The sequence below is a fragment of the Caretta caretta genome, chromosome 23 (genome assembly GCF_965140235.1).
Source record: "Caretta caretta isolate rCarCar2 chromosome 23, rCarCar1.hap1, whole genome shotgun sequence".
In the NCBI taxonomy this organism is placed as follows: Eukaryota; Metazoa; Chordata; order Testudines; family Cheloniidae; genus Caretta; species Caretta caretta.
The window spans coordinates 3555311-3580114 of record NC_134228.1 but is presented as its reverse complement, the minus strand read 5'-3'; the positions used below and the strand labels follow the sequence as shown (position 1 = coordinate 3580114).

Here is a 24804-nt window from a genome sequence, read left to right as displayed (position 1 = left end):
TTCCCCATCGGGGGATCGAGACGGACGGGATTGGAGCTGAGTCTGAGAGAGCAAGAGGACCGTGGGAGACAGCGAGAGCCCGAGAAAGAGCTGCAGAAGCAGCAGCAGCATGAACTGGCAGTGGGGGAGCGGAGAGGCCTAGGGGACCTCCCCGGGGTGAGTGGGGATAGACCCCGGGGTGCCAGTTCCGCAGGGAACCTCGAGACTAAATTGCTGCCCTGGTTAAGGAGGGGGGGGGGTGTGGATGCCCACCTCACTGCCTTTGAGCAGGCTGGCGATTTGAACCAAGGGGACCCTGCGGAAAAGCCCCGGTGTCTAGCTCCCTTGCTGGGTCCCAAGGCCATAGACTCCGTCAGCCAGATGGTTGGGGATGTGGACAGGCTCCCACTCCTGACCCCAACCTATATGTCTGTGTGGAGTTTCCTGGGGCCAGGCCCCCTGGACCTCCAGTGGGAGCAGAAGGTGATGGTCAATGGGGAGACATTCTTGGGGTGGCCAAAGGGCATGGGCTGCATAAACCTTCCCACATGCGGCCTGCGAGTGCTATCGACCACCCCTGACCTAAGGGAGGGTGTGAAAATGGAAGGGCCTGGTGTAACTCCTACCAAGGAATGGGAGAGATGCTGGGGCATCCATGGGAACGTTGGTGGCTTCGAACTTCCCCAGGTCACCGGCTAAAGTGACCCCGCTCAGTTCGATCTCGAAGGGGGGAGAGATGTGACGAAGTGGGACTGTTCTTAATGTTTCCTCTGAATAGTGTGGGTGTGCCTCAGTTTCCCCTAGGCAGTTCTTAAGTATCTAGGGGGTGGGGTAAGGGTGTATGATCATTGCAGAGCCCTAGAGGGCAGGTGTGTGCAGGGGTCTGGACACAGAGAATGGCCGACACCCTGTTTCCTGGCAACTGATGGCCTGGGCCCTTCCCCCCCTGCAAGGTGAGAGCTGAAGGGTTGGAGAACAAAGGAATCAGGTGACCACCTGGCCCGGGAAAGGAACAAAGCCCAGAGGAGGAGGGGCTGGAGGGGTTTTCAGTTTGGGGCTGGCTGGGACATGGAGTGAAGTGCAGACGTGGTTGTCTGGCTCACTGCCCCCCAAAATGGACCCAGCTGAGGGGTCCCGTTCTCTGCACCTGCAAGCTCTGTTTTAGACCATGTTCCTGTCGTCTAATAAACCTTCTGTTTTACTGGCTGGCTGAGAGTCACGTCTGACTGCGGAGTTGGGGGGCAGGACCCTCTGGCTTCCCCAGGAGCCCCGCCTGAGCGGACTCGCTGTGGGAAGCGCACAGAGGGGCAGAGGATGCTGAATGCTCCGAGGTCAGACCCAGGAAGGTGGAAGCTGTGTGAGCTGCGTGTCCTGAAGACAGGCTGCTCACAGAAAGGCGACTGCCCCAGAGTCCTGACTGGCTTCATGGGGAGCAGTTCCAGAGCATCGCCCAGGGACTCCGTGACAGGGGGGGCCGGGCTTTGACACCCCACCCTGGCCTGTTGGTGCTAAGAGGCTTTGGCTAAAAGGGCCTTGCTGGGAATGAGGCCGATCGGGCCTCATGCCGGCGAGAGCGAGCGAATCGGTGACAATAGGAGGGAAAAAACAACCCATCTGATCCCCCTCTCTGCCAGCCCCCCCTTGTCGTCCCCCCCCACGATTGCCTCGCCTTATCGCTGAAATTGAATACAAGGTGCATTAGCCACATCAGCTTGACCGAGGGCCCTGGAGCCGGCGGCTCTGGTAGGGAGGGAGCCAGGAAGCTCAATAAGGATTCGGATATTAAATCCACCTCCCAGCCTGGCAGATAAGGGCTGTAATATGCCCCCCTTCCCCCTTCCCCGCCCAGCCCAGGCAGCTGGCAGGTCCCGGCGAAGGGAGTCCAGACAGGTTGGGGGCAGGTGAGTAGATTTTGACCCTGTGCCCAGGGCCTTGTTCTCTGGCAGCAACTGGGTTCAGCCGTCCTGCTAAGCAGGGCTGGACCCCGGCTGAACAGCGGCGGGGAGACGTGATGTGGGGAAGGCTGGGGGGGCTCAGCAGGGGGCGCTGGGCTGCAGGGAGCGGGGCGGGGACTCCGTAGGGGGCGCTGGGCTGTGGGGAGTGGGACGGGGGCTCAGTGGGGGGCGCTGGGCTGCGGGGAGCGGGGCGGGGGCTCAGAAGGGGATGCTGGGATGTAGGGAGCGGGGCGGGGGGCTCGGCGGGGGGCTCTGGGCTGCGGGGAGCGGGGCGGGGGCTCAGGAGAGGATGCTGGGATGTAGGGAGCGGGGCGGGGGCTCGGTAGGAGGCGCTGGGCTGCGGGGAGCGGGGCGGGGGCTCGGCGGGGGGCTCTGGGCTGCGGGGAGCGGGGCGGGGGGCTAGACGGGGGGCACTGGCCTGCGGGGAGCAGGACGGGGGCTCAGGAGGGGATGCTGGGATGTAGGGAGCGGGGCGGGGGCTCGGTAGGAGGCGTTGGGCTGCGGGGAGCAGGGCGAGGGCTCGGCGGAGGGCTCTGGGCTGTGGGGAGCGGGGCGGGGGGCTAGGCGGGGGACGCTGGGCTGCGGGGAGTGTGGCGGGGGGCTCGGCGGGGGGCGCTGGGCTGCGGGGAGGGGGCGGAGGCTCGGTGGGGGGCTCTGGGCTGCGGGGAGTGTGGCGGGGGGCTCGGCGGGGGGCGCTGGCCTGCGGGGAGTGGGGCGGGGGCTCAGTGGGGGGCGCTGGCCTGCGGGGAGGGGGTGGGGGCTCAGCAGGGGGCGCTGGCCTGCGGGGAGTGTGGCGGGGGGCTCGGTGGGGGGCTCTGGGCTGCGGGGAGCAGGGCGGGGGGCTCGGCGGGGGGCGCTGGCCGGCGGGGAGCGGGGCGGGGGGCTCGGTAGGGGGCGCTCTGCTCTTTCAGTTGGTACTAGGCAGCCGTGCCCTCTTTCGCACAATATGTAAAATCTAGGTCCTGCTGAAGCCCCCCTGGCTTTTCACCTTCCCGTGGGTTTAGTGGCCTTATCCCCCGGTGATCCCACGCCGCGGCCCCGAGCACGGCACCGGCGCCGGTTAGGTCTGTCCCTGCCGTGCCCAGCCTCGGCCCGACGGTCCCCGTCTAATTCCCCGGATCTGTCGGTGCAGCCTCACCTCTCCCACCGCCAGCACCAGGGTCTAGATCAAGCCCACTGCCCCCTGCTGGATGGGACCAGAGCTGCTCCGACCTTGGGTGGGTCATGTCGCCCTCTAGAGGCCCCCAGGGGGACTGCAATTGGAAACCCGGTTGATTCCATTTGTTGCCTGTTCCCTTTGGTTTCGGGCCCGAAGCATTCACCTCCCCCTGCCCTGGGATCAGCGGAGAGCTGCTGTTACGTGCTCCTTTATTTCTAGCGCGCCTTCAGTTCACAGGGCCCCCTTGCCAGCGCAGCAGGGCCGGGTTCTGGCCTCAGCTCCGAGAGGCTCAGGGCCCTGGGCAGACACCCTGTCTATCGTCACACAGAGCCCAGAGCACAGGGCGTGGGGTTGTTTCTCAGGCCCTGTTCTGGAATGGGGCAGGGGTGAGTTTGCCTGTTAAATAGCTGCTGTGGCCCCCGTGACCCAGGAGTGGCCGGGCTCCCAGGAAGGGGGCACTCCCTAGGGAAACTGACACTGTGCGCTGCCCAAGGGGCAAGGCCCCACACAGAGAGGGGGAGTGACTTGCTTGCGTTTGCACAGAGCAGGAGAGGTGGGAATAGCTCAAGGACAGACTCTCAGCTCCCCACTCTCCGACCGCCAGCCCCCACTCCCCTGCCAGAACTGGGAATAGGACCCAGGAGTCCTGGCTTGCAGCCCCACCAGGCTCTCACCACTAGACCCCACTCCCCACCCAGAGCTGGGAACAGAACCCAGGAGTCCTGGCTCCCAGCCCCCGGCCCGCCTCTAACCGCGCTCATGTCAACAGTCTCCTCCTGCTCTCTGTTCTCCATGGCTCCTTTTCTGTCTTTGCCTCACGCTAGAGCAGGTGAGGTGGGAGCTCCCTTCCTTTGCAGGCCTGCTCCCCCTCCCCTCGCCCTTGTTCCCAGAGCCTTTGAAACAAAGATCCCCCCGGTCCGAGCGGGGTTGTCATGTCCCCGGGCTCTCGGCAGGTCCCCGGGCTCACTAGACACCCCTTGCTGGGAAGGGCAGCACCATGGGCTCCGACAAGCTCTTTTAGGTGCCACCGTTCAAACACGCACGCAGCCAGCCCCTGCTGTGCTAAGCCGTGCGGGATCTCCGGCGCTGTGCCATGGCACTGCCAGCCGGGGGCTGTGACGTGACGGTGGAACACAGCTCGCCTGCTGCCGCCGTGGGCATCTCCTCTGGCACGGGCCAGCAGTGGCTTTCAAAGCACGTCACAGAGAGAGCTTGTGAGCAGCCCGAGCTTTAGATGCCCTCTCCCAGGGGGGAGAGCCTGCCCGCCTGCCCGCCTTTCCCTGCCACATCTCCTGCCCCGTGTGAGCCAAAGGGCCCTGTCACCTGGCCCCCTCGTGCCGTCATTGGCAAGGGTACGAGGTGGGCGTGAGACGCTTCTGGATGGTCCCGATTCGCACAGGGTGTGCGAGGGGGAGGAAGGTCTGGGGAAAAAGCTCTAAGATGTCCACCCAGAGGTCAAAGCATCAGGGAGGGGGGAATCCCAGATTCTCAGCAATGTCAGTTCCCCCCCGCCCCAATCAGACAGAACGGGTCAATCAGAGAACCAACCAAGATGGTCAAAGCTGGCAGTGAAGGTCCCACTGAGTTTCACCTCTCAGACCTTAAGCAGTTCAATTGGGTGTCAACTCTTAAACCTAGTGATGTTCACTAGAACCGTATGAACCATTTCACCACTGAGCCTTTTAGTGAGAACATCCAACTAATGTGCCTATCTCAAACCCCTTCCCTGTGTGCTGAGAGCTCCCCCCACTCACACGTACTCCCCGAAACCCCTGTCCTGCCCTTCGGCTTCATCTGGAGTGGGAAAAACTGAACATTTCGGGTGCTGTCAAATCACTGGGATATTGTACTGAGCTAAATAATCCTGGGTGAGCTCACTGATTGGGACAGTGAGTTCACGGCAACACTGCTTTGATTAATGTCCATGAAACTTCAACTTTCTGGTGATGAATGGATGGATAAATAGGTAAATAGATATTTTGATTCTATGGTTCCTAGGTGCTACATAATACAAATAGCCAGCTAGCTATAATAAAGCAAGAGAAAGATTTGCTAGGGGACTACAGAAGGGATTGGATAGATAAAAGAGAGTTTGTGAAGTACGATGGAAGGATGAACAGAGAGATGGTTAAATCCTTTGGGTGGGTGGGTGGGTGGATGGATGGATGGATAAAGAGATGGACAGATACTATGAATAAATAGACAGGAAGAGAGATAGGTAAATGTGCATGAATGGAAGGCTGAAAAGAAGGATAAAGTGGTAGATGAATGGGAGGCTAGCTAGACCCAGGGAAGGTTAGAGAGAGATGGATGAATAGATGGAAGGATGGAGGGATAGATCGTGATGGTTAAATATTGAGGATGGATGGAAGGGTGGGTAGAAGGTAGAACAATGGCTAACTAGTGGGCAGGGTGGGGGGGGCATGGCCAGATTTGGGGCGTGAGTGTGGCCTGAGATGGGCCCGGATTGCACAGGGCGAGTCCAGGGCAGCTGGGCTGTGCTTGTGAGGGCATTGCAGGGCCTGGCTGTCGTTGCAGGGTCTGGGGTGGACCTGGCATGGAGAGGGAAGGATGGAAAGATGGAGAGATACCAGGGACGGAAGGTGAGGTAGAAGGATAGAGAGATGAACCGACAGATGGATAGGTCGAGGGGTAGATAAATATTGTGGATGGAGAGAATGGTGGGTAGGAGGAGAGAGAGATAGGAGGAAAGGATGGATGGATGGATAGGTAAAGCCATGGAAGGTCGGAGAGAGATGGCTGGAGAGAGACTGGGGAGGGAGGGATGGATAGAGGGATAAAGAGATGGCTGGATGGCTAGTTAGAGCAATGGATAACTATGGTGGCTGGTTGGAGGGAGATGGCTGGACAGACAGAAGGATGGAGAGATACGGGGGATCCCCTGGCTGGACGCGTAGAAGGAGAAATTCGAGGACAGACAATGTCTACAAGCACTGGAAGGGTGAAAATGACACAACCGCTGTCATGAGCTGCCGTGGCGGGTGGAACCTGAGCCTTGCAGTGCGCAGAGTGCCAGCCACCACTGATTGGGCTAAGGGAGGGACTCCTCCAGCCGCCTGCGGCAGTAGGCTCTTATCCACTGCGGACCAACCCGAGGGCAGACACGCAACACCCAGGGGCCTGAGTCCAGGATCTGAGTTCAAGGCTCTGTACTAATGCACAGCTGAGGGATGGGCGTGATTCCTCCTGATGGGAGAGGGGGGCCTGGGGAAAGCATGGTGGGTCACTGGAGTTGACCCTGAAGATGGGCAGAATGAGATCTCCCAGGGACCAAAAGGGGCAGTGGCAGAAGGGGCCCCGCAGGGTCCCTAGGAAGAAAGGACTGGAGATCAGGTTAGCATCCAGGTGCCCCAATCATGGCCCAGGCTCCCATTGTGCCAGGTGCTGTATATTTTCTTTTGCTATTAGGTGTATTACGGTAGCACCGAGGCACCCCAGGCCCCCATGGTGCTAGGTGCTGTACATGTTTATGGCTATTAGGTGTATTATGGTGGTGCTGAGGTGTGGCGCTAGGTGCTGTGAGCCACTATGCCATGGTGGGGAGGCCGTGCCACCTCGCCCTCAGGCCCCACCCCCTCCACCTCCGCATGCCCCTGGCCCCTGGACTTGGGGCGGGTGATGATGGGGGCAGGCGGGATGGCTGCTGACATCTCTCTCGCTCTCTCTCCCCAGGCAGTGGCGGTGAAGGCTTGCATGCCCGGCGAGAGGCGGGATGAATTCCTGAGGAGAGGTAATTGCCAACGTGCCATGCGCTGGGTGGGGGCAGGGCGAGGGGGGGAGGGCATGGCCAGATTTGGGGTGCACGTGTGACCTGAGATGGGCCCAGATTGCACAGGGCGAGCCCAGGGCAGCTGGGCTGTGCTTGTGAGGGCATCGCAGAGCCTGGCTGGCGTTGCAGGGCCTGGGGTGGACTGGCATGGGTGTTGCAGGGCCTGGTGCAGGCCTGGCACAGGCTTGGCATGGGCCTCGCAGGCTCTGTGCTTGCCAGGCACAGGCCATCTCAGCGGAAGGAGCATTCGGCGCAATGAGCAGCGAGGAGACCCCATTGCCCTGCTGCTGTTCTGAGAAGGCAGGTTAAGAGTCAGCAGTGAGCCCTTGTCACCAAGAAGGCTAATGGCACATTGGTCTGCATTAGTAGGAGCATTGCCAGCAGCTCGAGGGAAGTGATTATTCCCCTCTATTCGACACTGGTGTGGCCACACCTGGAGTATTGTGTCCAGTTTTGGGCCCCCCGCTACAGAAAGGATGTGGACAAATTGGAGAGAGTCCAGTGAAGGGCAACAAAAATGATTAGGGGTCTGGAACACGTGACTTATGAGGAGAGGCTGAGTGAACTGGGGTTATTTAGTCTGCAGAAGAGAAGAATGAGGGGGGATTTGATAGCTGCTTTCAACTACCTGAAAGGGGGTTCCAAAGAAGATGGATCTAGACTGTTCTCAGTGGTGGCAGATGACAGAAGGAGGAGCAATGGTCTCAAGTTGCAGTGGGGGAGGTCTAGGTTGGATATTAGGAAACACTATTTCACTAGGAGGGTGGTGAAGCACTGGAATGGGTTCCCTAGGGAGGTGGGGGAATCTCCTTCCTTAGAGGCTTTTAAGGCCCGGCTGGACAAAGCCCTGGCTGGGATGATTTAGTTGGGGATTGGTCCTGCTTTGAGCAGGGGGTTGGACTAGATACCTCCTAAGGTCCCTTCCAACCCTGATCTTCTATGATTCTAAAGCTGAACGCCGATGAACGCATGTAGGCCCCTCTCAGACATGTGCTGCATTACCGCTAGGCTAGACACGGGGGGGACCAACTGGCCAGTGTGTGTGACATCTGCAGAGAAGAGGGTCAGGGATGGCCCTGCCTTGGAAGCTTTAACTGAAGCCAGAGCCACCCGTGCTGTTAGCCCTGGAAGACCCGAGTTCAGTCCTTGGGGTGCCAGCCACAGTGGTGGGCATCTCGCCAATACTTTCAAACATTGCCATTGATTATTGGAATCAGAAGATTCTGCGCTTGACTCCTGGCTGTCTCGCCCAGTCTGTTCCCCGGAGGTTTCAGAGCCCAGAGCAGTGGTTCCTTAACTGGTTTATTTTAGACGGCATTAGGAATACATGAATGGGAACACCGTGCTTTTGGCTGATGAAGGACTAATGCAAGTAAGCCGGCTTTTATTTAAAATGATAATTCATTCGATTTAGACGTACGCAATAGGGTTAGAATATTTTAAAGAATTACTCAGAATTTGAGAGGGTGTTGAGTGATTAACAGCAGGGTTGCAAGGTTCTGTTGCAGGCACGGGCCAGGACCCTATTATGCCAGGGGCTGTACCTTTTTATTCCTATTAGGTGTATTACGGTAATACCTAGGTGCTCCGGCTTCCATGGCACTACACGCTGTACATTTCTGTTGCTATTAGTTGTATTACGGTAGCACCTAGGAGCCTCAGGCATGCACCAAATCCTCATGGTGCCAGGAGCTGTACGTTTTTTGTTGCTATTAGGTGTTTTACTGTAGTACCCAGGCGCCCCCACTCCTGGACCAGGGCGCCAGGTGCTGTACAGACGCAGAACACAAAGTGGGTCCCTGTCCCAGAGCGCTGCCCATCTAAGCAGATGAGACAGCCCGAGGGTTGTGTCTTGGGGCGGAGGAGGGTGGTACGTTTGTTTTGAGAACGCTCTGCCCCCCCGGCTGATCGGTGCCATGTTAACCGGCCTGATGGCCGTTTGAAGGGATCTGCGGAGGGAAACACCGGCAGGAAATGATGTGAATGGCAATGGCAGGGTAACCCACTTCCCAGACCCTGGAACAGCTGGGTGATGGCTGCCTATCTGGCTATGTCCCGGCTGGCCCGGGCGACTCCTCCCCAGGCTGGCACCCCAGGTTCCAAGGGGATCTGAATCCTGCATTGGCAGCAAACTGCGACAGACCCTTGCTTGTCTACAGGGGGAGCTAATCCAAATGAACTCTTAAAATGGGTTAGTTAAACCTTTTGTGGACGCTCTGATTCAGAATTAAAGGGGCCTTAATTCTGTTTAGCTTTATTCAATTCCAAAGCTGCTCCTCGGGGAGGAGCCTTTTGTGCCATCATGGAGAATTCACCCCCCCCCACCCCCACCCCAGGCTGATGTCTGTGGTATAGGTCCTATGAAATGCAGTCCGCTTCCATCCATCTGGGGACAGCTCCCACTCCCTCCTCTGCCTCATTACTCCGCTCGCTGGTATATTACGGGATTGGATTATCATGCTTACAGGGTTAGTCCCCATGCCACTGTGCGGAGCAGCTAGCTTCCACTTCTAGCTCGTTAGGCCTTGTGAAAAATTAATGGTCCTATCTCCGGGGCTCAGGGCTGCAGACAGCTGTACGGGCCGGAGAGGGGGCGCACCCCATTCTATCAATGGAAGGGTCGGGAAGCCAGGCTGGGTAGAGCAGGGGGTGCTGGGAGTCAGGACACCTGGGTTCTGTTCCTAAATATAGCCCCTGAGAACAGCTGGTGAGGAGGAGAGTGCTTCTGTCCCAGCTCCTCCATAAACAGAGGCGTCAGTGCGGCAGGGCTGTGAACGTGGGCCAGCTAAGATGTGTGTCTAAATGAGCGCCCACGGCTGTGTCCCTGCTGTGCCATCCATTGGCATGGCGCAGCTACCCCCTGTAACGATGCCTGTTCTGGCGGGACCCAACTGAGAGTGCCAATTCTGGACAAATTGCTTCAAGCCAGGCAGTTACCGCCCGAGGCTGGGGTTTTTCCACCTCTAAGGCAAACCAAACCAGCCAGACAGAGAATGACTTTGGTTTTACCCCACTGGCTGACCCAAAGTCACACAAGCAATTCCCTTAGACACTCCAGTTTCCCAGTATGACCACCAGCGCCACTCGTTATGGGGACAAATGGTTATGAAAACCAACACCCCAGTAAAAGAAGAAAGGTTCTCTCCATCCCAAAGGACCAAGCCCCAGACCCAGGTCAATATACAAGTTAGATCTTACTCACAAATCACGCTGTTGCCCATCCTTTAGAATCTAAAATCTAGAGGTTTATTCATAAAAGGAAAAAGATACAGATGAGAGCGAGAATTGGTTACATGAAATCAATTCCATACAGTCCTGGCCAAGTTCTTGTCGCAGGGATGGAATAAACGGCAGGTTCAGATCCAGTCTCTGGAGTCCATCCACAGCTGGGATGGGTCTTTCAGTCCTTGGTTCAAAGTTTCAGCGTAGCAAAGTCCCTCCAGAGGTCAGAAGCAGGATTGAAGACAAGATGGAGGAGCTGCAGAAGCCTTTTATAGTCTCTTGCCATGTGGTCTTTCTTTCTTTGTCCCAAAGACAAGCTGCCCAGCACACGGCCTGGAAAAACCTCAGAGTTCTGTCCACAGGCAGGTCCCTGCACACCTTGCTGAGTCCCCAGGCGTGTCTGCCTTCTCTCAGTGGGTCCGTTGTACAGTGGATGGTCCTTAATGGGCCATCCAGCAGGCTAGGCAGAGCTGAGACCAACTTGTCTGGGGTGTCCCCCAGAAGCAGAGCACAAGTTTGAAATACAGACAGTCTAGAACCAATACTTATATCTTTAAATACAAAAATGATACATGCCCTACACGTCATCATAACCAGCCAACCATGACCTTGTCTTAGACACTTTATCTGACCCCCTTTATACAAGATCTGGTGCCACTACAGGACCTTGGTTGCAACAGTGTTCTATACGGTCCCAGTTCAAGTCAATAACATCACACCCCCGTCTGGGAATTGTCTGCGGGGGTAGAAGAGGGCCTGGATGGACCCCAATAGAGGCACAGCCCCTCAGCACTGCCGGGCCTAGGGCGGGGTTATGCCAGCAGAAAGGCATGGATGGCTCTTGTTTGACACGCAGACCTCCATCACGGCATTTGTAATACCCCGCCACAATAGCAGCCAACCGTGCGCTATGCAACTCGTACCCCCCCACCACAATAAAAGCTCCATTGATGCTCTTTCTGTACCTACCCCCCCCCGCCCCCACAGCCCCATAATGGGGCAGTGTGCTGGGGTAGCCAGCCATGTACAGTCTGCTGTACCTGCTGTCTGCCAGCCTAAGAGCCAGGACTCATTGGGATTTCAGCCAGCCTGAGAAATGTCTGGGCCCCACCAAAGGGCAGAGAACGCAGGGGGGCGGAGTCACGAACTATGGGGAGTAAGTGGTGCTGGTCTGGGGGGAGGGGCTCCTGGGAGTCAGGGCTCGGCCCCGGAGTGGGAACGGGAGTCCGGGAGGTGGGTGAAGAGGCATCTGAGCCGGGTGGAGGAACTGACTGTTTGTTTGCCTGGCCTGTTATCCTGGGAGGGGATTTCATGCTGAGAGTGACCTGGGAAAGACCAAACACCTGGGGGAGGGGAAACGGAGGCAGGGCGTGCCTGCCCCGCCAGGCTTGGCCAGCAGGGGGTGCACCATGGCAGCTGAGCTTGTGACACCCCCACCATAGTAAAAGTCCCAGCCATGCCCTCTGTAGCTCCTATCTTCCCCCCATGATAAGGTGCTGGGAGGGGGCACTCGGATTCGCGGGGTCTGGCTCCCAGTCGTGGGGAGGGGCTGTGGCTGACCAGCTGAGCTTAGCAGGGCAGTGGCTGTAGCCTCTTCCCCCGCCCTCCATTTCTCTCTCTTCCCTGCCATTTCTCTCTCGCTCGGTGTAATTGAGTCTCTTCTCCTTGGGGAGAGAAAGAGAGATACAGGCTCAGAGCAGGCTGCTGACTTCGATCCACATCTGCCTGGCAACAGCAGGGGTTGTTTTCGTCCGCACACAGGGGCGGTGTTCTAGGGTTTAGATCGGGGTCGGGCAGGAAGCCAGGATTCCTGGGTTCTATTCCTGGCTCTGGGAGGGGAGTGGGGTCTAGTGGTTAGAGCAGTGGGGGCTGGGAGCCAGGATGCCTGGGTTCTATCCCTGGTTCTGAGGAGGGGAGGTCTGGTTGGTTAGAGCTAGGGGGCTGGGAGCCAGGACTCCTGGGTTCTATCCCTGGCTCTGGGGTGTGGGGTCTGGTTGGTTAGAGCTGGGGGGACTGGAAGCCAGGACTCCTGGGTTCTATCCCTGGCTCTGGGAGGGGAGTGGGGTCTAGTGGTTAGAGCAGGGGGGCTGGAAGCCAGGACTCCTGGGTTCTATGCCCAGCTCTGGGAGGGGAGTGGCATGTAGAGGTTTGAACCAAGCTAACTGGCTGTCAGGACTCCTGAGTTGCATTCTGGTCTTTCGTGAAACTGCTCGGCATTAAGCAGCTGCTTGAGAGCGGCAGGATGGCGCCAGACTTAGGGCACTAGTGTCTCGGCTTTCCCACTGATGCACCTCCTTAAGCAGCCGCTCCATGCCTCAGTTTCCCCATCAGTACAATGGTGTTCCTGTGGGGATGGGGTAGTGTGAATAAATACACTGCAGCCTGGGAGGTGCTCAGATACTGCAATGATGAGGAGCAGAGGCTCTTACTCATGTCTCGGGTGTGTGACTCCTCTTAGGACGGCAGCTCCCCAGGGGGGTTAAAAACGTGGTGGGGGTGGTGGGATTGTAGGGTATAACGAGCGTTGCTTTCCCCTTTATAAAACACTGAACCATAACGACTCAGGACCCTCCCTCCATTGCAGTTCGTATGGTGCTTTCTTCCCCCCGCCCCTCGAATTGCCTGTGAAACAAGATCATGGTACAGACAGCGGGGGCTAGGAATTAGCCCCCCAGTTCTCAAATCGCAGCCAGTTGGAGCGGGGTGGTCAGTGTGTGGCTGAGGGTGAAACTTTCCCCGTCACCTGTGTTGGATTATTATTAAGTGTAGCACCTAAAAGCCCCGGCTATGAGTGGGGTGGGGGGTTCCCCTTCGGGCCGGGCGCTGTGTCAGACCCCGGCCATGACCGGGGAGTCCCCCGTCAGGCCAGGTGCTGTGCCAGATGCCGGCCGAGATCAGACGGGGTCCCCTGTCAGGCTGGGTGCTGCACAGACCCCAAGTGAGAGACAATCCCTGCCCCCAAAGTGCTCACGGTCTTGACAGCTAAAGACTGAGTGGGGAAACTGAGGCAGAGAGTGGCGAGATGACCTGCCCAAGCTCACCCAGCAGAGAAGTGACAGAGACCAGACTGATTTAGTTGGGGTTGGTCCTGCTTTGAGCAGGGGATTGGACTAGGTGACCTCCTGAGGTTTCTTCCAACCCTAATCTTCTCTGATTCTATGACTGGAACCAGGGTACTGAGCATTTCTGCACTGGGTCACAATTTCTCTCAAGTGTAACCTTATTCCACAGCAGCTGCTTGGCCCAGTGTGAAGAGGATGGGACAGGCACTCAGGATGCCTGGGTTCTAATGCTGGCTCTTCTGCTGACTGGCTGCTCGCTACTCTTTCTGTGCCTCAGTTTCCCCAACTTGCAAAATGGAGATGCTGGTGGCAATCTCCTTGGTCAAGGAGATGAGAGCCTACGGTTTGCAGTGGGGCTCCCCTTAGTTTGGTGGGGGTGGATCTGGAAGTTCGTAGATGCCCCCATGTGCCAGGCTAGGTGCTTGCAAAGACACCCCCTGCCCCCCGAGGCTTGCGTCTCCAAGGAAAGGCTGGTAACATGACGGGGCCTGCTTGGCAGTGGCCTCACCATGCTGGGGATCCGCAGCTGGGTGGCTGAGATCTCCCTGGCCAGGAGTGTGAGGAGCGGACCTCACAGATGCAGCCAGCCAGGTATGAGAGTCAGGTACCCCTTTACCCGGCCATGGTGCCATCTGGCTGGGAGGTGCGCTGTGGGGTGTGGGCATGAGGATGGGGGTGCTCAGGGACAGCGGGGCCAGGCTGAGGACCTAGAGGGACGGATGGCGTGAAGGAGTGGAGGGGACAGGCTTGTTGCAATGGCCAGAGATTCTGTGATGAGTTTCCAGGCCTCTGCTTTGTGGAGTGGGGGCGGGGGGAGATTCTGGAGCTGGGGGAGACTGGGGTGGGTCCCAGCTACCGCAGTCCCAGTCTCTTCCAGGAGGGGGTGCTGACTCTGATCCAGCCCAGGACAGGGGACTGGCTGGCTCAGGGAATGGTGGGCCTTTAGGAGGCGCCGGCTCTGAGCCTGGGGAGCCCATGGGGGCCAGGGCCGTGTCTGAGCCCCCACATGTTGGAGCCGGCTCCATCTCCGGGGCCCGGTTCAATGCCGTCACACTCGGCTGCTCCGGATAAAAGTCACATAGCAGCTGTCAGCCGCGATCCCGTCACCAACCTGCCTGCCAGGGTGCAGGCTGACAGCGCAGCGCTGGGCCGCGACTAGACGCTTGGGGGTGGGGTGGGGGGAATACTGATGGGTCAAAGCCGCCCTCCCCCCGATGGAGACAGGATGAGAGGCAAGCCAGGTCCCTGAGTGCGGCTGCTTCTCATTGCCCTGGGAGTTTGCATCAGCCCCTCACGCTCCTACTGGGCACCTGAAAGTCACTGGAGAGAGATTGTGTGAGGATATTGGGATACGTGCCTAGAGCATGTTTTTGGGGGGGTCTCCCAGGGTGAGGGTGTGTGCATGGCTCCAGAGGAAGGGTAAGAACCCCACAGTAGCAGATGGGGGACAATCTGCCCCCCACATTCGGGCTCGTGCTGGTCTCTATTAGCCAGAGAGCGGCGTAAGCCCGGGAGAAGCTGTTTCATCCTTGTCAGCATGAGCTGTTCTAATCCCGGCTAGTCTTCATATCTGAGCCATGAGCAATCCCTCCCTGAATCCTGACCTGGGTGGGATTCATGTGGCTGTGAGTTCCACAGGCCAATGGTGTGGCATGTGGAAAGGGACTGGCTTTGAATTTGTCCCCTTTCTGCCCAACATCCCTTCGTCCTTGGGTGACGAGAGGGGGTGAGCTGAAGCTCCTGATCGCCCTTCTCCGCCCCACCCCCCACCCCCTCGTGGTTTTGTAGCCATCAGTCCTGTCCCTATTTGTCCCTCATGTCAGGGAGTTAACATCTATTTCAGAGAAATGTGAGCAGCGGTGTGACAGGAGGGCTGCACTTGTCCAGAGATCCAACAGTTCTTCCCCACCCCGACAGCCTTGTGAAAAATAGGGGAAACTAAGGCACACATAGGCTTCATAAAAATATGATAGAAAATTCTCACTTTGTCACAGTCCATTGCCCCAGACGTGGGGGAGGTGGGAGACACTCTCTGAAGCGGCTTGGTGAGAGGAATCAAGCCACACCCAAGGCTGAAGAGCATAGTGGGGAAACTGAGGCACTGTGTCTGGGCCACAAGGAACCTTGGATTTGAGGATCTGAAGGTTTCCCAGTTGTTCCTGTTCAAGGGTTTTCTGAAGGGGTGGGGGAGATTTTTTTTTTTAATGGTGTCTTCACCTCTGATCGTTGACTGGTCTCAAGGCAATTCTATTATTAGGTAGATGACAGTGGTGTGTAGAGGGCCTGACCAAGATTGTTTGTGCTGGGCGGTGACTGAGATTGGGGGGGCAGAGGGGGGGTTGCATTTGTGCACAAAGATCAGCAAATGTCTGTGCCAACGGTGAATTGGGGGGAACACGGGGGCTGAAAGGAACACCCCAACCCACAGGCCCGTGATTAGAACTGGAATTTTGCCCGCTGTATGGACTGATTGATGCCCCAGGACAGGATATCCGGGCAGGTCAAACTAGACTATCATACCTGGCTTTTCAGATGTTCAAATCTATGAAAAAGGGAGGGAGGGGAGGGGTGGGGTGATTTTTTCATTTTTTTTTTCTGTTTTTGGAGATAGAAATTTTCCAAAAATGATTTTTTTTTTCACCAAATGATGGGATAAATATAAAGTTTCTTTGTTTCTTTTTTTTAAAATCCCTTGTTTGAAAATGTCTCATTTTTGGAAAATGGCAAACTGTGCAAAATTTAAAAAAACAACAACCCCCAGAAAACCACAAACAACTGGCCAATAAAACAAAACAAAACAAAAAACCCTTCCAGGTGGGGGGAGGGGAAATGAGGGGGGTGGGGGGGTTTGGAAAATTCCAAGCAAATCAAGCATGAGGAAGCAACCCAGTGGGTGTTGGCCGCGTTGTCACCTCTCATGCTTTTATCCCAAGCCTGGCGATGCCTGGTGTTTTTCCTTCAATCGCCAGCTCCCGGAGGCATGAGATCCTGTAAGGATTTAAGCTTTCATTTAAAAATAAGTAAGTTGGTGGTGGCCGAGAAAAACTTGGCAACGGGACCCCTAACGTCTCAAAAACCAGGAGGCGACTCACAAAAAGGATCTGCTCTGAAGCTTCGCTTAGGGTAAACCCTCGTGATTTTCGAGCAAGATCTCACGATTTCTCTAGGGGCATGACTCACGATTTCCCACTCCTGGTGACGTTGGGATGCGGCTAGCCACAAAAAGATCCAGGCAGTATCCGTTGGGGGCCCCTTTTTTTTTAAGATGATGTCCCCAGAGGGGTCCGTCGGTCACAGGAATCGAACTGGGGGGGGGGTCTCACAGCTCCACAAGCTGGGGGGGGCACTTGGGCGGGACCTCTGCCATCTGAGCTTTAGAATCCAGAGTGGAGCACAGGGGCTGTTTTATACAAAGATCCTTTGCGCGGCAGTGAGATGCAGCTGTCTCTGGGGTGGGACACAGAGGCTGTTTATACAGGGATCCCTCACCCAGCGCTGAGACAGAGCTGCCCCGAGGGAATGGGCTGCAGCCGCCTGAATGCTTAGACTGGCTAGTAGAGGGGGACAGCGCTTGGGAAGCCATTTGCCGCTGTTGGTTTGTCACCAATTATTTTTGTGCCTCTTGCCCGCAGAGCCCGGGCAGGGAGGAAGCAAGGGCCAGTACCATGGAAAAACTCCTCCTGCCCCTTTTGATGCTCGGCACCATGGCGAACGGTCAGCACTGCCCCGGCCGCTGCATCTGCCAGAACATCTCGCCCACCCTGACCATGCTGTGTGCCAAGACGGGGCTGCTCTTCGTGCCGCCATCCATCGACCGGCGCACGGTGGAGCTGCGGCTGACGGACAACTTCATCACCATCATCCGGCGCAAGGATTTCTCCAACATGACCAACCTGGTGCACCTGACCCTCTCCCGGAACACCATCAGCCAGGTGATGCCCTACGCCTTCTCCGACCTGCGGGCCTTGCGCGCCTTGCATATGAACAGCAACCGGCTGGCCTCCCTCCGCAACGAGCACTTCAAAGGCCTGGGCAACCTCCGGCACCTCATCCTGGGCAACAACCAGATCAGCAACATCCAGCCGGCCTCCTTCGACGAGTTCCTGGCCACCGTGGAGGACCTGGATTTGTCCTACAACAACCTGGAGACGCTGCCGTGGGAGGCCATCGGGCAGATGGTCAGTCTGAACACCCTGACCCTGGATCACAACCTCATCGACCATATCGCCGAGGGCACCTTCTCCCAGCTCCACAAGCTGGTGCGTTTGGACATGACCTCCAACCGGCTGCAGAAGCTGCCCCCGGACAACCTCTTCCTCCGGGCTCAGGTGCTGGCGAACGTCCGGGGCTCCCACCCGTCCACCTTGACCATCAGCTTCGGAGGCAACCCCTTGCATTGCAACTGCGAGCTGCTCTGGCTCCGGCGCCTGACGCGGGAGGACGACCTGGAGACCTGCGCCTCTCCCGAGCACCTGATGGATAAGTACTTCTGGTCCATCCCCGAGGAGGAGTTCATCTGCGAGCAGCCCCTCATCACACGCCAGTATTCCTCCAAGGCCTTCATCATGGAGGGCCAGGGAGTCAGCCTCAAGTGCAAGGCGGTGGGAGACCCCGACCCCTCCATCCACTGGATCGCGCCCGACGGCAAGATGATCCACAACACCACCCGCGCCACTGTCCACGACAACGGCACGCTGGAGGTGCACATCACCACGCTCAAGGACAACGGGGTCTTCACCTGCATCGCATCCAATGCCGCCGGCGAAGCCACCGCCCCCGTGGAGGTCTGCATCGTGCCGCTGCCCTTGCTGGTCAACAACACGGGCCACATGAAGGAGCCCGACCCCGGCTCGTCCGACATCACCACCTCCGCCAAGTCGGGTGCCAACGACACCAAAAACCACCTGGAGAAGAAGATTGTGGCGGCTGAGCTCACCTCCACCTCGGTGGTGATCCACTGGCCTTCGGAGCGGCACATTCCCGGCATCCGCATGTACCAGATTCAGTATAACAGCTCCCTGGATGACTCGCTGGTGTACAGGTGAGGGCTGGGCTGGCGGATGGAGTCCATGGGCCATCAGCAGGGCTGGAACCAGGGGCATTAGAAGCAGGTGCTTAAGAAGAGCCACTGGTGGCAGTAGTAGGTTGTTGTCCTCTTAATAGCACCCCCAGCTTGATGATGGATGGTGTCCATGGGCCATCAGCAGGGCTGGAACCGTGGGCATTAGAAGCAGGTGCTAAGGAAGAGTCACTGGTGGCAGTAGTAGGTTGTTATCCTCTTAATAGCACCCCCAGCTTGTACGCACCACTTAACGAGTGGGCGATGCACCAGGTGTAACTGAAGCCTGGCCTCTCTCATCCCCGGGTAGCCCCACTGGCCTCAGTGCAGCCAGAGGCAGAGGAAGGGTAGGAGAGGGGCCGGATATGGACAGACTCTGCTCACTAGCTCCCAGTCTGCACTGCCCTGTGGGGGTCTCTCTCAGTTCTGCCCTTGGGGAAATTCTGGGGGAAGCATCACAGCCATGAAACTGGCTGGAAATTTCCATGGGTGGGGGATGCGGGGAGAGAGCTGTGGATCACCCCAATGCCAGGGCGAACCCAGGCCAGGAGCAGCAATGCTGCAGGGAAGGAGGGGGCAGGGCAGAGGGCTTTGAGCTCCAATTATCTGGCTCCATATAATTAGGTTTCCCAGAGTGACAGGTTCAAATCCCACCGCCGCTGCCTCAATTTCCACAGCTTACAAGATGCTAAAGGTCTGGCACAACTTTGCTTCAGATCCAAGCCTCTCTGCCCAAGATTCCCCCTTCCTTGTGCACCTGGCTGTCGCCTCCACCCCAGAGGTGGCTGCATTCCAGTAGCGCGATCCTGGCTAGCCTTGGGCTTTGGGGTGAATGGCAACCGAACCCTTTGGTCATCACCAGTAGCAAGCCTGGCCACGCGGCTGGAATCTGTTTCAGGGGATGGCAGGGTTTCCAGTCCAGCGAGGTGCAGAATCCGGGCCCTGTGACTCCATTCCTGGGTGGGATTACCAACTGCTGGGTCAGCAGGGTGTGGGAGCGGGAGGCAGGGGGCATAGGGCAGGGAGTTAATGGAGGGAAATTACAAAGGGGTAATGGCTCCCTCTGCAGCCTTTGAAAAGAGGGACAGCAGAGAGTGTGTGTCTGTGTTATAAGCCATTGCTCATTGCTTAGTGTGTGTGTGAGCTATTACCCTGCGTGGGTGTGTCTGTGCGTTATAAGCCATTTCTCAATGTGTGTGAGCTCCCCAGTGTGTGTGTGTGCATGCATGTGAGCCACTACTGGGCGCACACGTGTTTTGTGACACTCTTGTGTGTGTGACATTACTCTTTGTGCGTAGGTAAGTGCAGGAGTTGCTCCCCCTGCTGCTGAGATGCAGCCACCTTTGGGGTGGGGCATCACAGCTGTTTATACAACGATCCTGTGATCAGCAGTGAGATGCAGCTGCCTCTAGGGTGAGGCACGGGGGCTGTCACGGCCCACAAGTAGAGCTGTACAAAGAACAGATTTTTTGGTTTGCTGGCAGGTTCAAAAAAATTGGGGGGGGGGGGGAATTGATACCGGACCAACTGAAATTAAAATGTGTTTTGAATTTTTCAGCAAACCAAAAAAATCGTGGCCGGTCAAAGAAACCATTGTCTTTCAAAAGGGAGGGTTTCTTATTGTAGGTTTTAAATTTGGCAGAAATTTTCAAGCGAAAGGTCAAAAAAGAAAAGACAATTATAGCCTCTTCGGAATTATTATTACTACTTCGCGGATGTTCAGGACACAAACAGGCCGGTGAAACTGGCCCAAACCCAGCACTCCCCTGAACCTGAATTTTTTATTGCTATTAGGTGATTATGGTAGCACTGAAGGTCCCAGCCCATAACTAGGCCTCCCATTGTGCCAGGCGCTGTACATTTTATTACTATTAGGTGTATTATGAACATAAGAACATAAGAACGACCAGACCCAAAGGTCCATCAAGCCCAATATCCTGTCTTCCGACAGTGGCCAGTGCCAGGTGTCCCAGAGGGAATGAACAGACAGGTTATCATCAAGTGATCCATCCCCTATCGCCCATTCCCAGCTTCTGGCAAACAGAGGCTTGGGACACCGTCCCTGCCCATTCTGGCTAATAGCTATTGATGGACCTATCCCCCATGAATCTATCTAACTCCCTTTTGAACCCCGTCATAGTATTGGCCTTCACAACACCCTCTGGCAAGGAGTTCCACAGGTTGACAGTGTGTTGCGTGAAAAAATACTTTCTTGTGTTTATTTTAAACCTGCTGCCTATTAATTTAATTTGATGGCCCCTTGTTCTTGCATTATGAGGAGGAGTAAATAACACTTCCTGATTTACTTTCTCTACACCACTCGTGATTTTATAGACCTCTATCACATCCCCCCTTAGTCGCCTCTTTTCCAAGCTGAAAAGTCCCAGTCTTATTGATCTCTCCTCATACAGAAGCTGTTCCATCCCCCTAATCATTTTTGTTGCCCTTTTCTGAACCTTTTCCAATTCCAATATATCTCTTTTGAGATGAGGCGACCACATCTGCATGCAGGATTCAAGGTGTGGGCGAACCATGGATTTATATAGAGGCAACATGATATTTTCTGTCCTATTCTCTCTCCCTTTCCTGATGATTCCCAACATCCTGTTGGCTTTTTCGACGGCCGCTGCACATTGAGTGGATGTTTTCAGAGAACTCTCCACACTGACTCCAAGATCTCTTTCTGGGGTGGTAACAGCTCATTTAGACCCCATCATTGTATATGTAGAGTTGGGATTACACTTTCCAGTGTGCATTACTTTGCATTTATCAACATTAAATTTCATCTGCCATTTTGTTGCCCAGTCCCCCAGTTTTGAGAGATCCTTTTGTAGCTCTTCGCACTCTGCCTGGGTCTTAACTATCTTCAGTAGTTTTGTATCATCTGCAAATTTTGCCACCTCACTGTTTACCCGTTTTCCCAGATCATTTATGAATATGTTGAATAGGACTGGGCCCAGTACAGACCCCTGGAGGACACCACTATTTACCTCTCTCCATTCTGAAAACTGACCATTTATTCCTACCCTTTGTTTCCTGTCTTTTAACCAGTTACCGATCCATGAGAGCACCTGCCCTCTTATCCCATGACTGCTTATTTTGCTTAAGAGCGTTTGGTGAGGGACCTTGTCAAAGGCTTTCTGAAAATCTAAATACATTGTATACACTGGATCTCCTTTGTCCACATGCTTGTTGACCCCCTCAAAGAATTCTAGTAGACTGGTGAGGCCTGATTTCCCTAAACAAAAACCATGTTGACTATTTCCCAACAAATTAGGTTCATCTCTGTGTCTGACAATTTTGTTCTTTACTGTAGTTTCAGCCAGTTTGCTCAGTACTGAAGTCAGGTTTACCGGCCCGTAGTTGCCGGGATCACCTCTGGAGCCCTTCTTAAAAATTGGCGTCACATTAGCTACCCTCCAGTCATCTGGTACAGAAGCTGATTTAAATGATAGGTTACAGATGACAGTTAATGTCATGGTAGGAGTCCTAGTTGTGGGCCAGGGCCCTATTGTGCTAGGTGCTGTACATTTTATTGCTATTAGGTGTATTATGATAGCACCTAGGCACTCTAGTTATGGGGTTGGAGCCTTGGTTCTGCCCATAATACACCTAATAGCAATAAAATGTACATTACGGCAGCACGGAAGGTCCTGCCCCATAAATAGAGTGCCTAGGTGCTACCGTAGCACCCCTAATAGTGATAAAATGTACAGCACCTTGCACAATGGGGTCCTAGCCCATAACTAGGGGTCCTGTTGTGCCAGGAGCTGTACATTTTATCACTATTAGGGGGTGTCACAGTAGCACCTGGCACTCTTAGTTATGGACCAGGACCCTACGGCGCAAGATGTTGTACGAACACAGAGCAGGAAGATGGTCACTACCCCAGAGAGATTTATGAGATTAGGGTTATATCCCTAGGATGTGCCAGGGGGCTGAGGCCTGGGCTACGGGGCAAAGGGCTGTCCCAGCAATTAACCAGTGTCTCCCCTCTCCCAGGATGATCCCCCCGTCCAGCCGGGCCTTCCTGGTGAACGACCTGGCGGCGGGGCGGGCCTACGACCTGTGTGTGCTGGCCGTCTACGACGACGGGGTGACGGCGCTGACGGCCACCAGGGTGGTGGGCTGCGTCCAGTTCACCACGGAGGGCGAGACGGCCCAGTGCCACGCCCTGCACACCCAGTTCCTGGGCGGCACCATGATCATCATCATCGGCGGGATCATCGTCGCCTCCGTCCTGGTCTTCATCATCATCCTCATGATCCGCTACAAGGTCCACGGCGGGCACGAGGGGCCCAAGAAAGCCAAGGTCAGCAACGTCTACTCCCAGACCAACGGCGGGCAGCCCCCGGCCTCCAAGCCCGCCGAGGACAAATACGAGACCTTCCAGGAGGCGAGGCCTAAGGAGGCGGGGCCTATGGAGGCGGAGCCCAAGAAGGACACGCCCGTCACCCCCGAACCGGACAAGAGAGACCCCAAGCCAGGTGCAGACCTCCAGACTGTGGCCCTGCTGTCCTCGGAGGAGGGCCAGCCCGAAAGCAGCGTGACCAGCTCCTTGGGTCTCCTCCGGGACAGTGGGCCGGGCGGCCAGCACCGGGCCACGCTGGGCAGCGTGGGCCTCTTTCCCCGGGAGCTGTCGAGGACTCACCACCACCGTCACTCCTTCGACGGGGACTATTCTCTGTTTCAGAGCCACAGCTACCCGCGCCGGGCACGGACAAAACGGCACATGTCCACGTCCCAGCTGAACGCGGAGGGCTGCCCACTGAGCCAACGCCGGGTCACCTTCAGCAGCACCGAGTGGATGCTGGAGAGCACCGTCTGAGACGGGCCCCGGGGCGGGCTGCGGGGGTGGCAATTTCGTCGGGCCCACGGGGCGCACGACCAGTTCCCCGGGGGCTTGGAGGGGACGGCTCCGGTTTCACCCACCCGCCCCAGACGGGGGGGTCCTGCGCCGATCCCGCCGACGCCGGCTCTCTTCCGCTGCGGTGCCTTAAAGAGCGGAGACGGAGGACGGAGACTGAAAACACCACCCGACGGACGGAGCGAACGCAAGCATTTGGGCAAGGAGGGGACGGTCCGGCTGCAGGGAGAGGAAGGGGTGTGGGGGGGCTGTTTCCAGAGATCCCCCTCCACCCCATCTGCGCCGGGCGGCAGGGGAAGGACAGAGCAGGACTAGCAAAGACAAATGCACAGATGACACGAAATTACAAAGATCCTTTTACCTTGAGTAAATCTTTATGCATTAATAACTGTCCGGGATGGGGGAGGGAGCAGAGTTTAGTTCCAAAATAAACCTATTTCCCCCTGCCCCCCCCAAGTGTTTCTGGGAAGGGGGTGACAGGCACCTGCTCCCCGACACAGACTGTGGGGGGCCTATTTATTGTATCTGGCTGGTCTAGATCATTTTCTGTGTTCAGTGTATTCAGTATCGAAAAAGTCATCGCCCTTTTCCCTGTTATTCCAAACTGTACCCCATTCTAGCAAACTCCCCCCTACACCCCGTGCCCTCCCCTTCCATCCACCCCAGCCCCCCAGCAGTACCCCATTCCCCCACCATCCCTCCACAACCTGCCCAACCCCTAGAGCCATCCCCCACCATCTCTCCCAGCCCCCCAGCAGTACCCCATTCCCCATCCTTCCCCCAACCTCCCCAGCTGTACCCCATCCCCCATTCATCCCCCCACCCCCACAGCTGTACCCCATTCCTCTCCATCCACCCATCCCCCACAGTGGTACCCCATTCCCCATCCTTCCCCCAACCTCCCCAGCTGTACCCCATTCCCCATCCATCCACCCAGCCCCCCCCCAGTGGTACCCCATTCATCATCCTTTTCCCAACCTCCACAGCTGTACCCCATTCCTCTCCATCCACCCCAGCTCCCACAGCTGTACCCCATCCCTCATCCATCCCCCCACCCCCACAGCTGTACCCCATTCCTTTCCATCCCCCCATCCCCCACAGTGGTACCCCATTCCCCATCCTTCCCCCAACCTACCCAGCTGTACCCCATTCACTTCCATCCACCCAGCTCCCACAGCTGTACCCCATTCCTCTCCATCCACCCCAGCTCCCACAGCTGTAACCCATTCCCCATCCATCCCCTAACCCCTCCACCGTACCCCATTTCCCATCATCCTTCCCCTATCATGACTTTTTAAAAGGAAAACGCTGTTTGAGTATCGAACACAAGTTTTTACATTAAAAACCTGTGCCCTCTGCCCCCTGAACCTCCTTATTTCCTCATCCCTCCCCGATCCCTCTCCCCCCCACTGTCCCCTTTTGGGGCATGGCCCCCCCTTTTCAGGAGGTGATTAAAACCTTTTATGTGTGAACTGCAGCGGGGTCCGGCCTGTGTCTGTCGTGTCGGAGGTGGGGGCTGGAGGCGGGGGGCGGCAGGCGCAGAGAGCAAGGCGGGGGAGGTGATGGGGGTGGTCCCCACACAGGGCGAGGGGGGGCACAGATGGCAGAGGTGGGCGTCGGAGAGCAGGTGTCTGAGGGCAAATCCATCAGTGGTGTGGGGGTGACGAGAGACCAGCTGGGATCCAGGTAGGTTGGGGGCAGGGGGTAACCT

General features: G+C 56.7%; 1 protein-coding gene across 2 annotated transcripts in view; it reads left to right on the top strand.

The window, feature by feature from the left end:
* The window catches only part of LRFN1 (leucine rich repeat and fibronectin type III domain containing 1), a 58164-nt gene extending 33594 nt beyond the window's left edge, over nucleotides 1–24570 (top strand). The window contains exons 2-4 of one of the 2 annotated variants that reach the window (XM_048832937.2): nucleotides 6787–6844; nucleotides 16800–18208; nucleotides 22229–24570. In XM_048832937.2, coding sequence (XP_048688894.1) covers nucleotides 16833–18208; nucleotides 22229–23054 — 2202 coding nt within the window. In that variant the 5' untranslated portion in view covers nucleotides 6787–6844; nucleotides 16800–16832 and the 3' untranslated portion in view covers nucleotides 23055–24570. The remainder of the gene's footprint in view (nucleotides 1–6786; nucleotides 6845–16799; nucleotides 18209–22228) is intronic. The other variant, XM_048832938.2, reaches the window with a different exon arrangement.
* The last annotated feature ends 234 nt before the right edge of the window (nucleotides 24571–24804 follow it).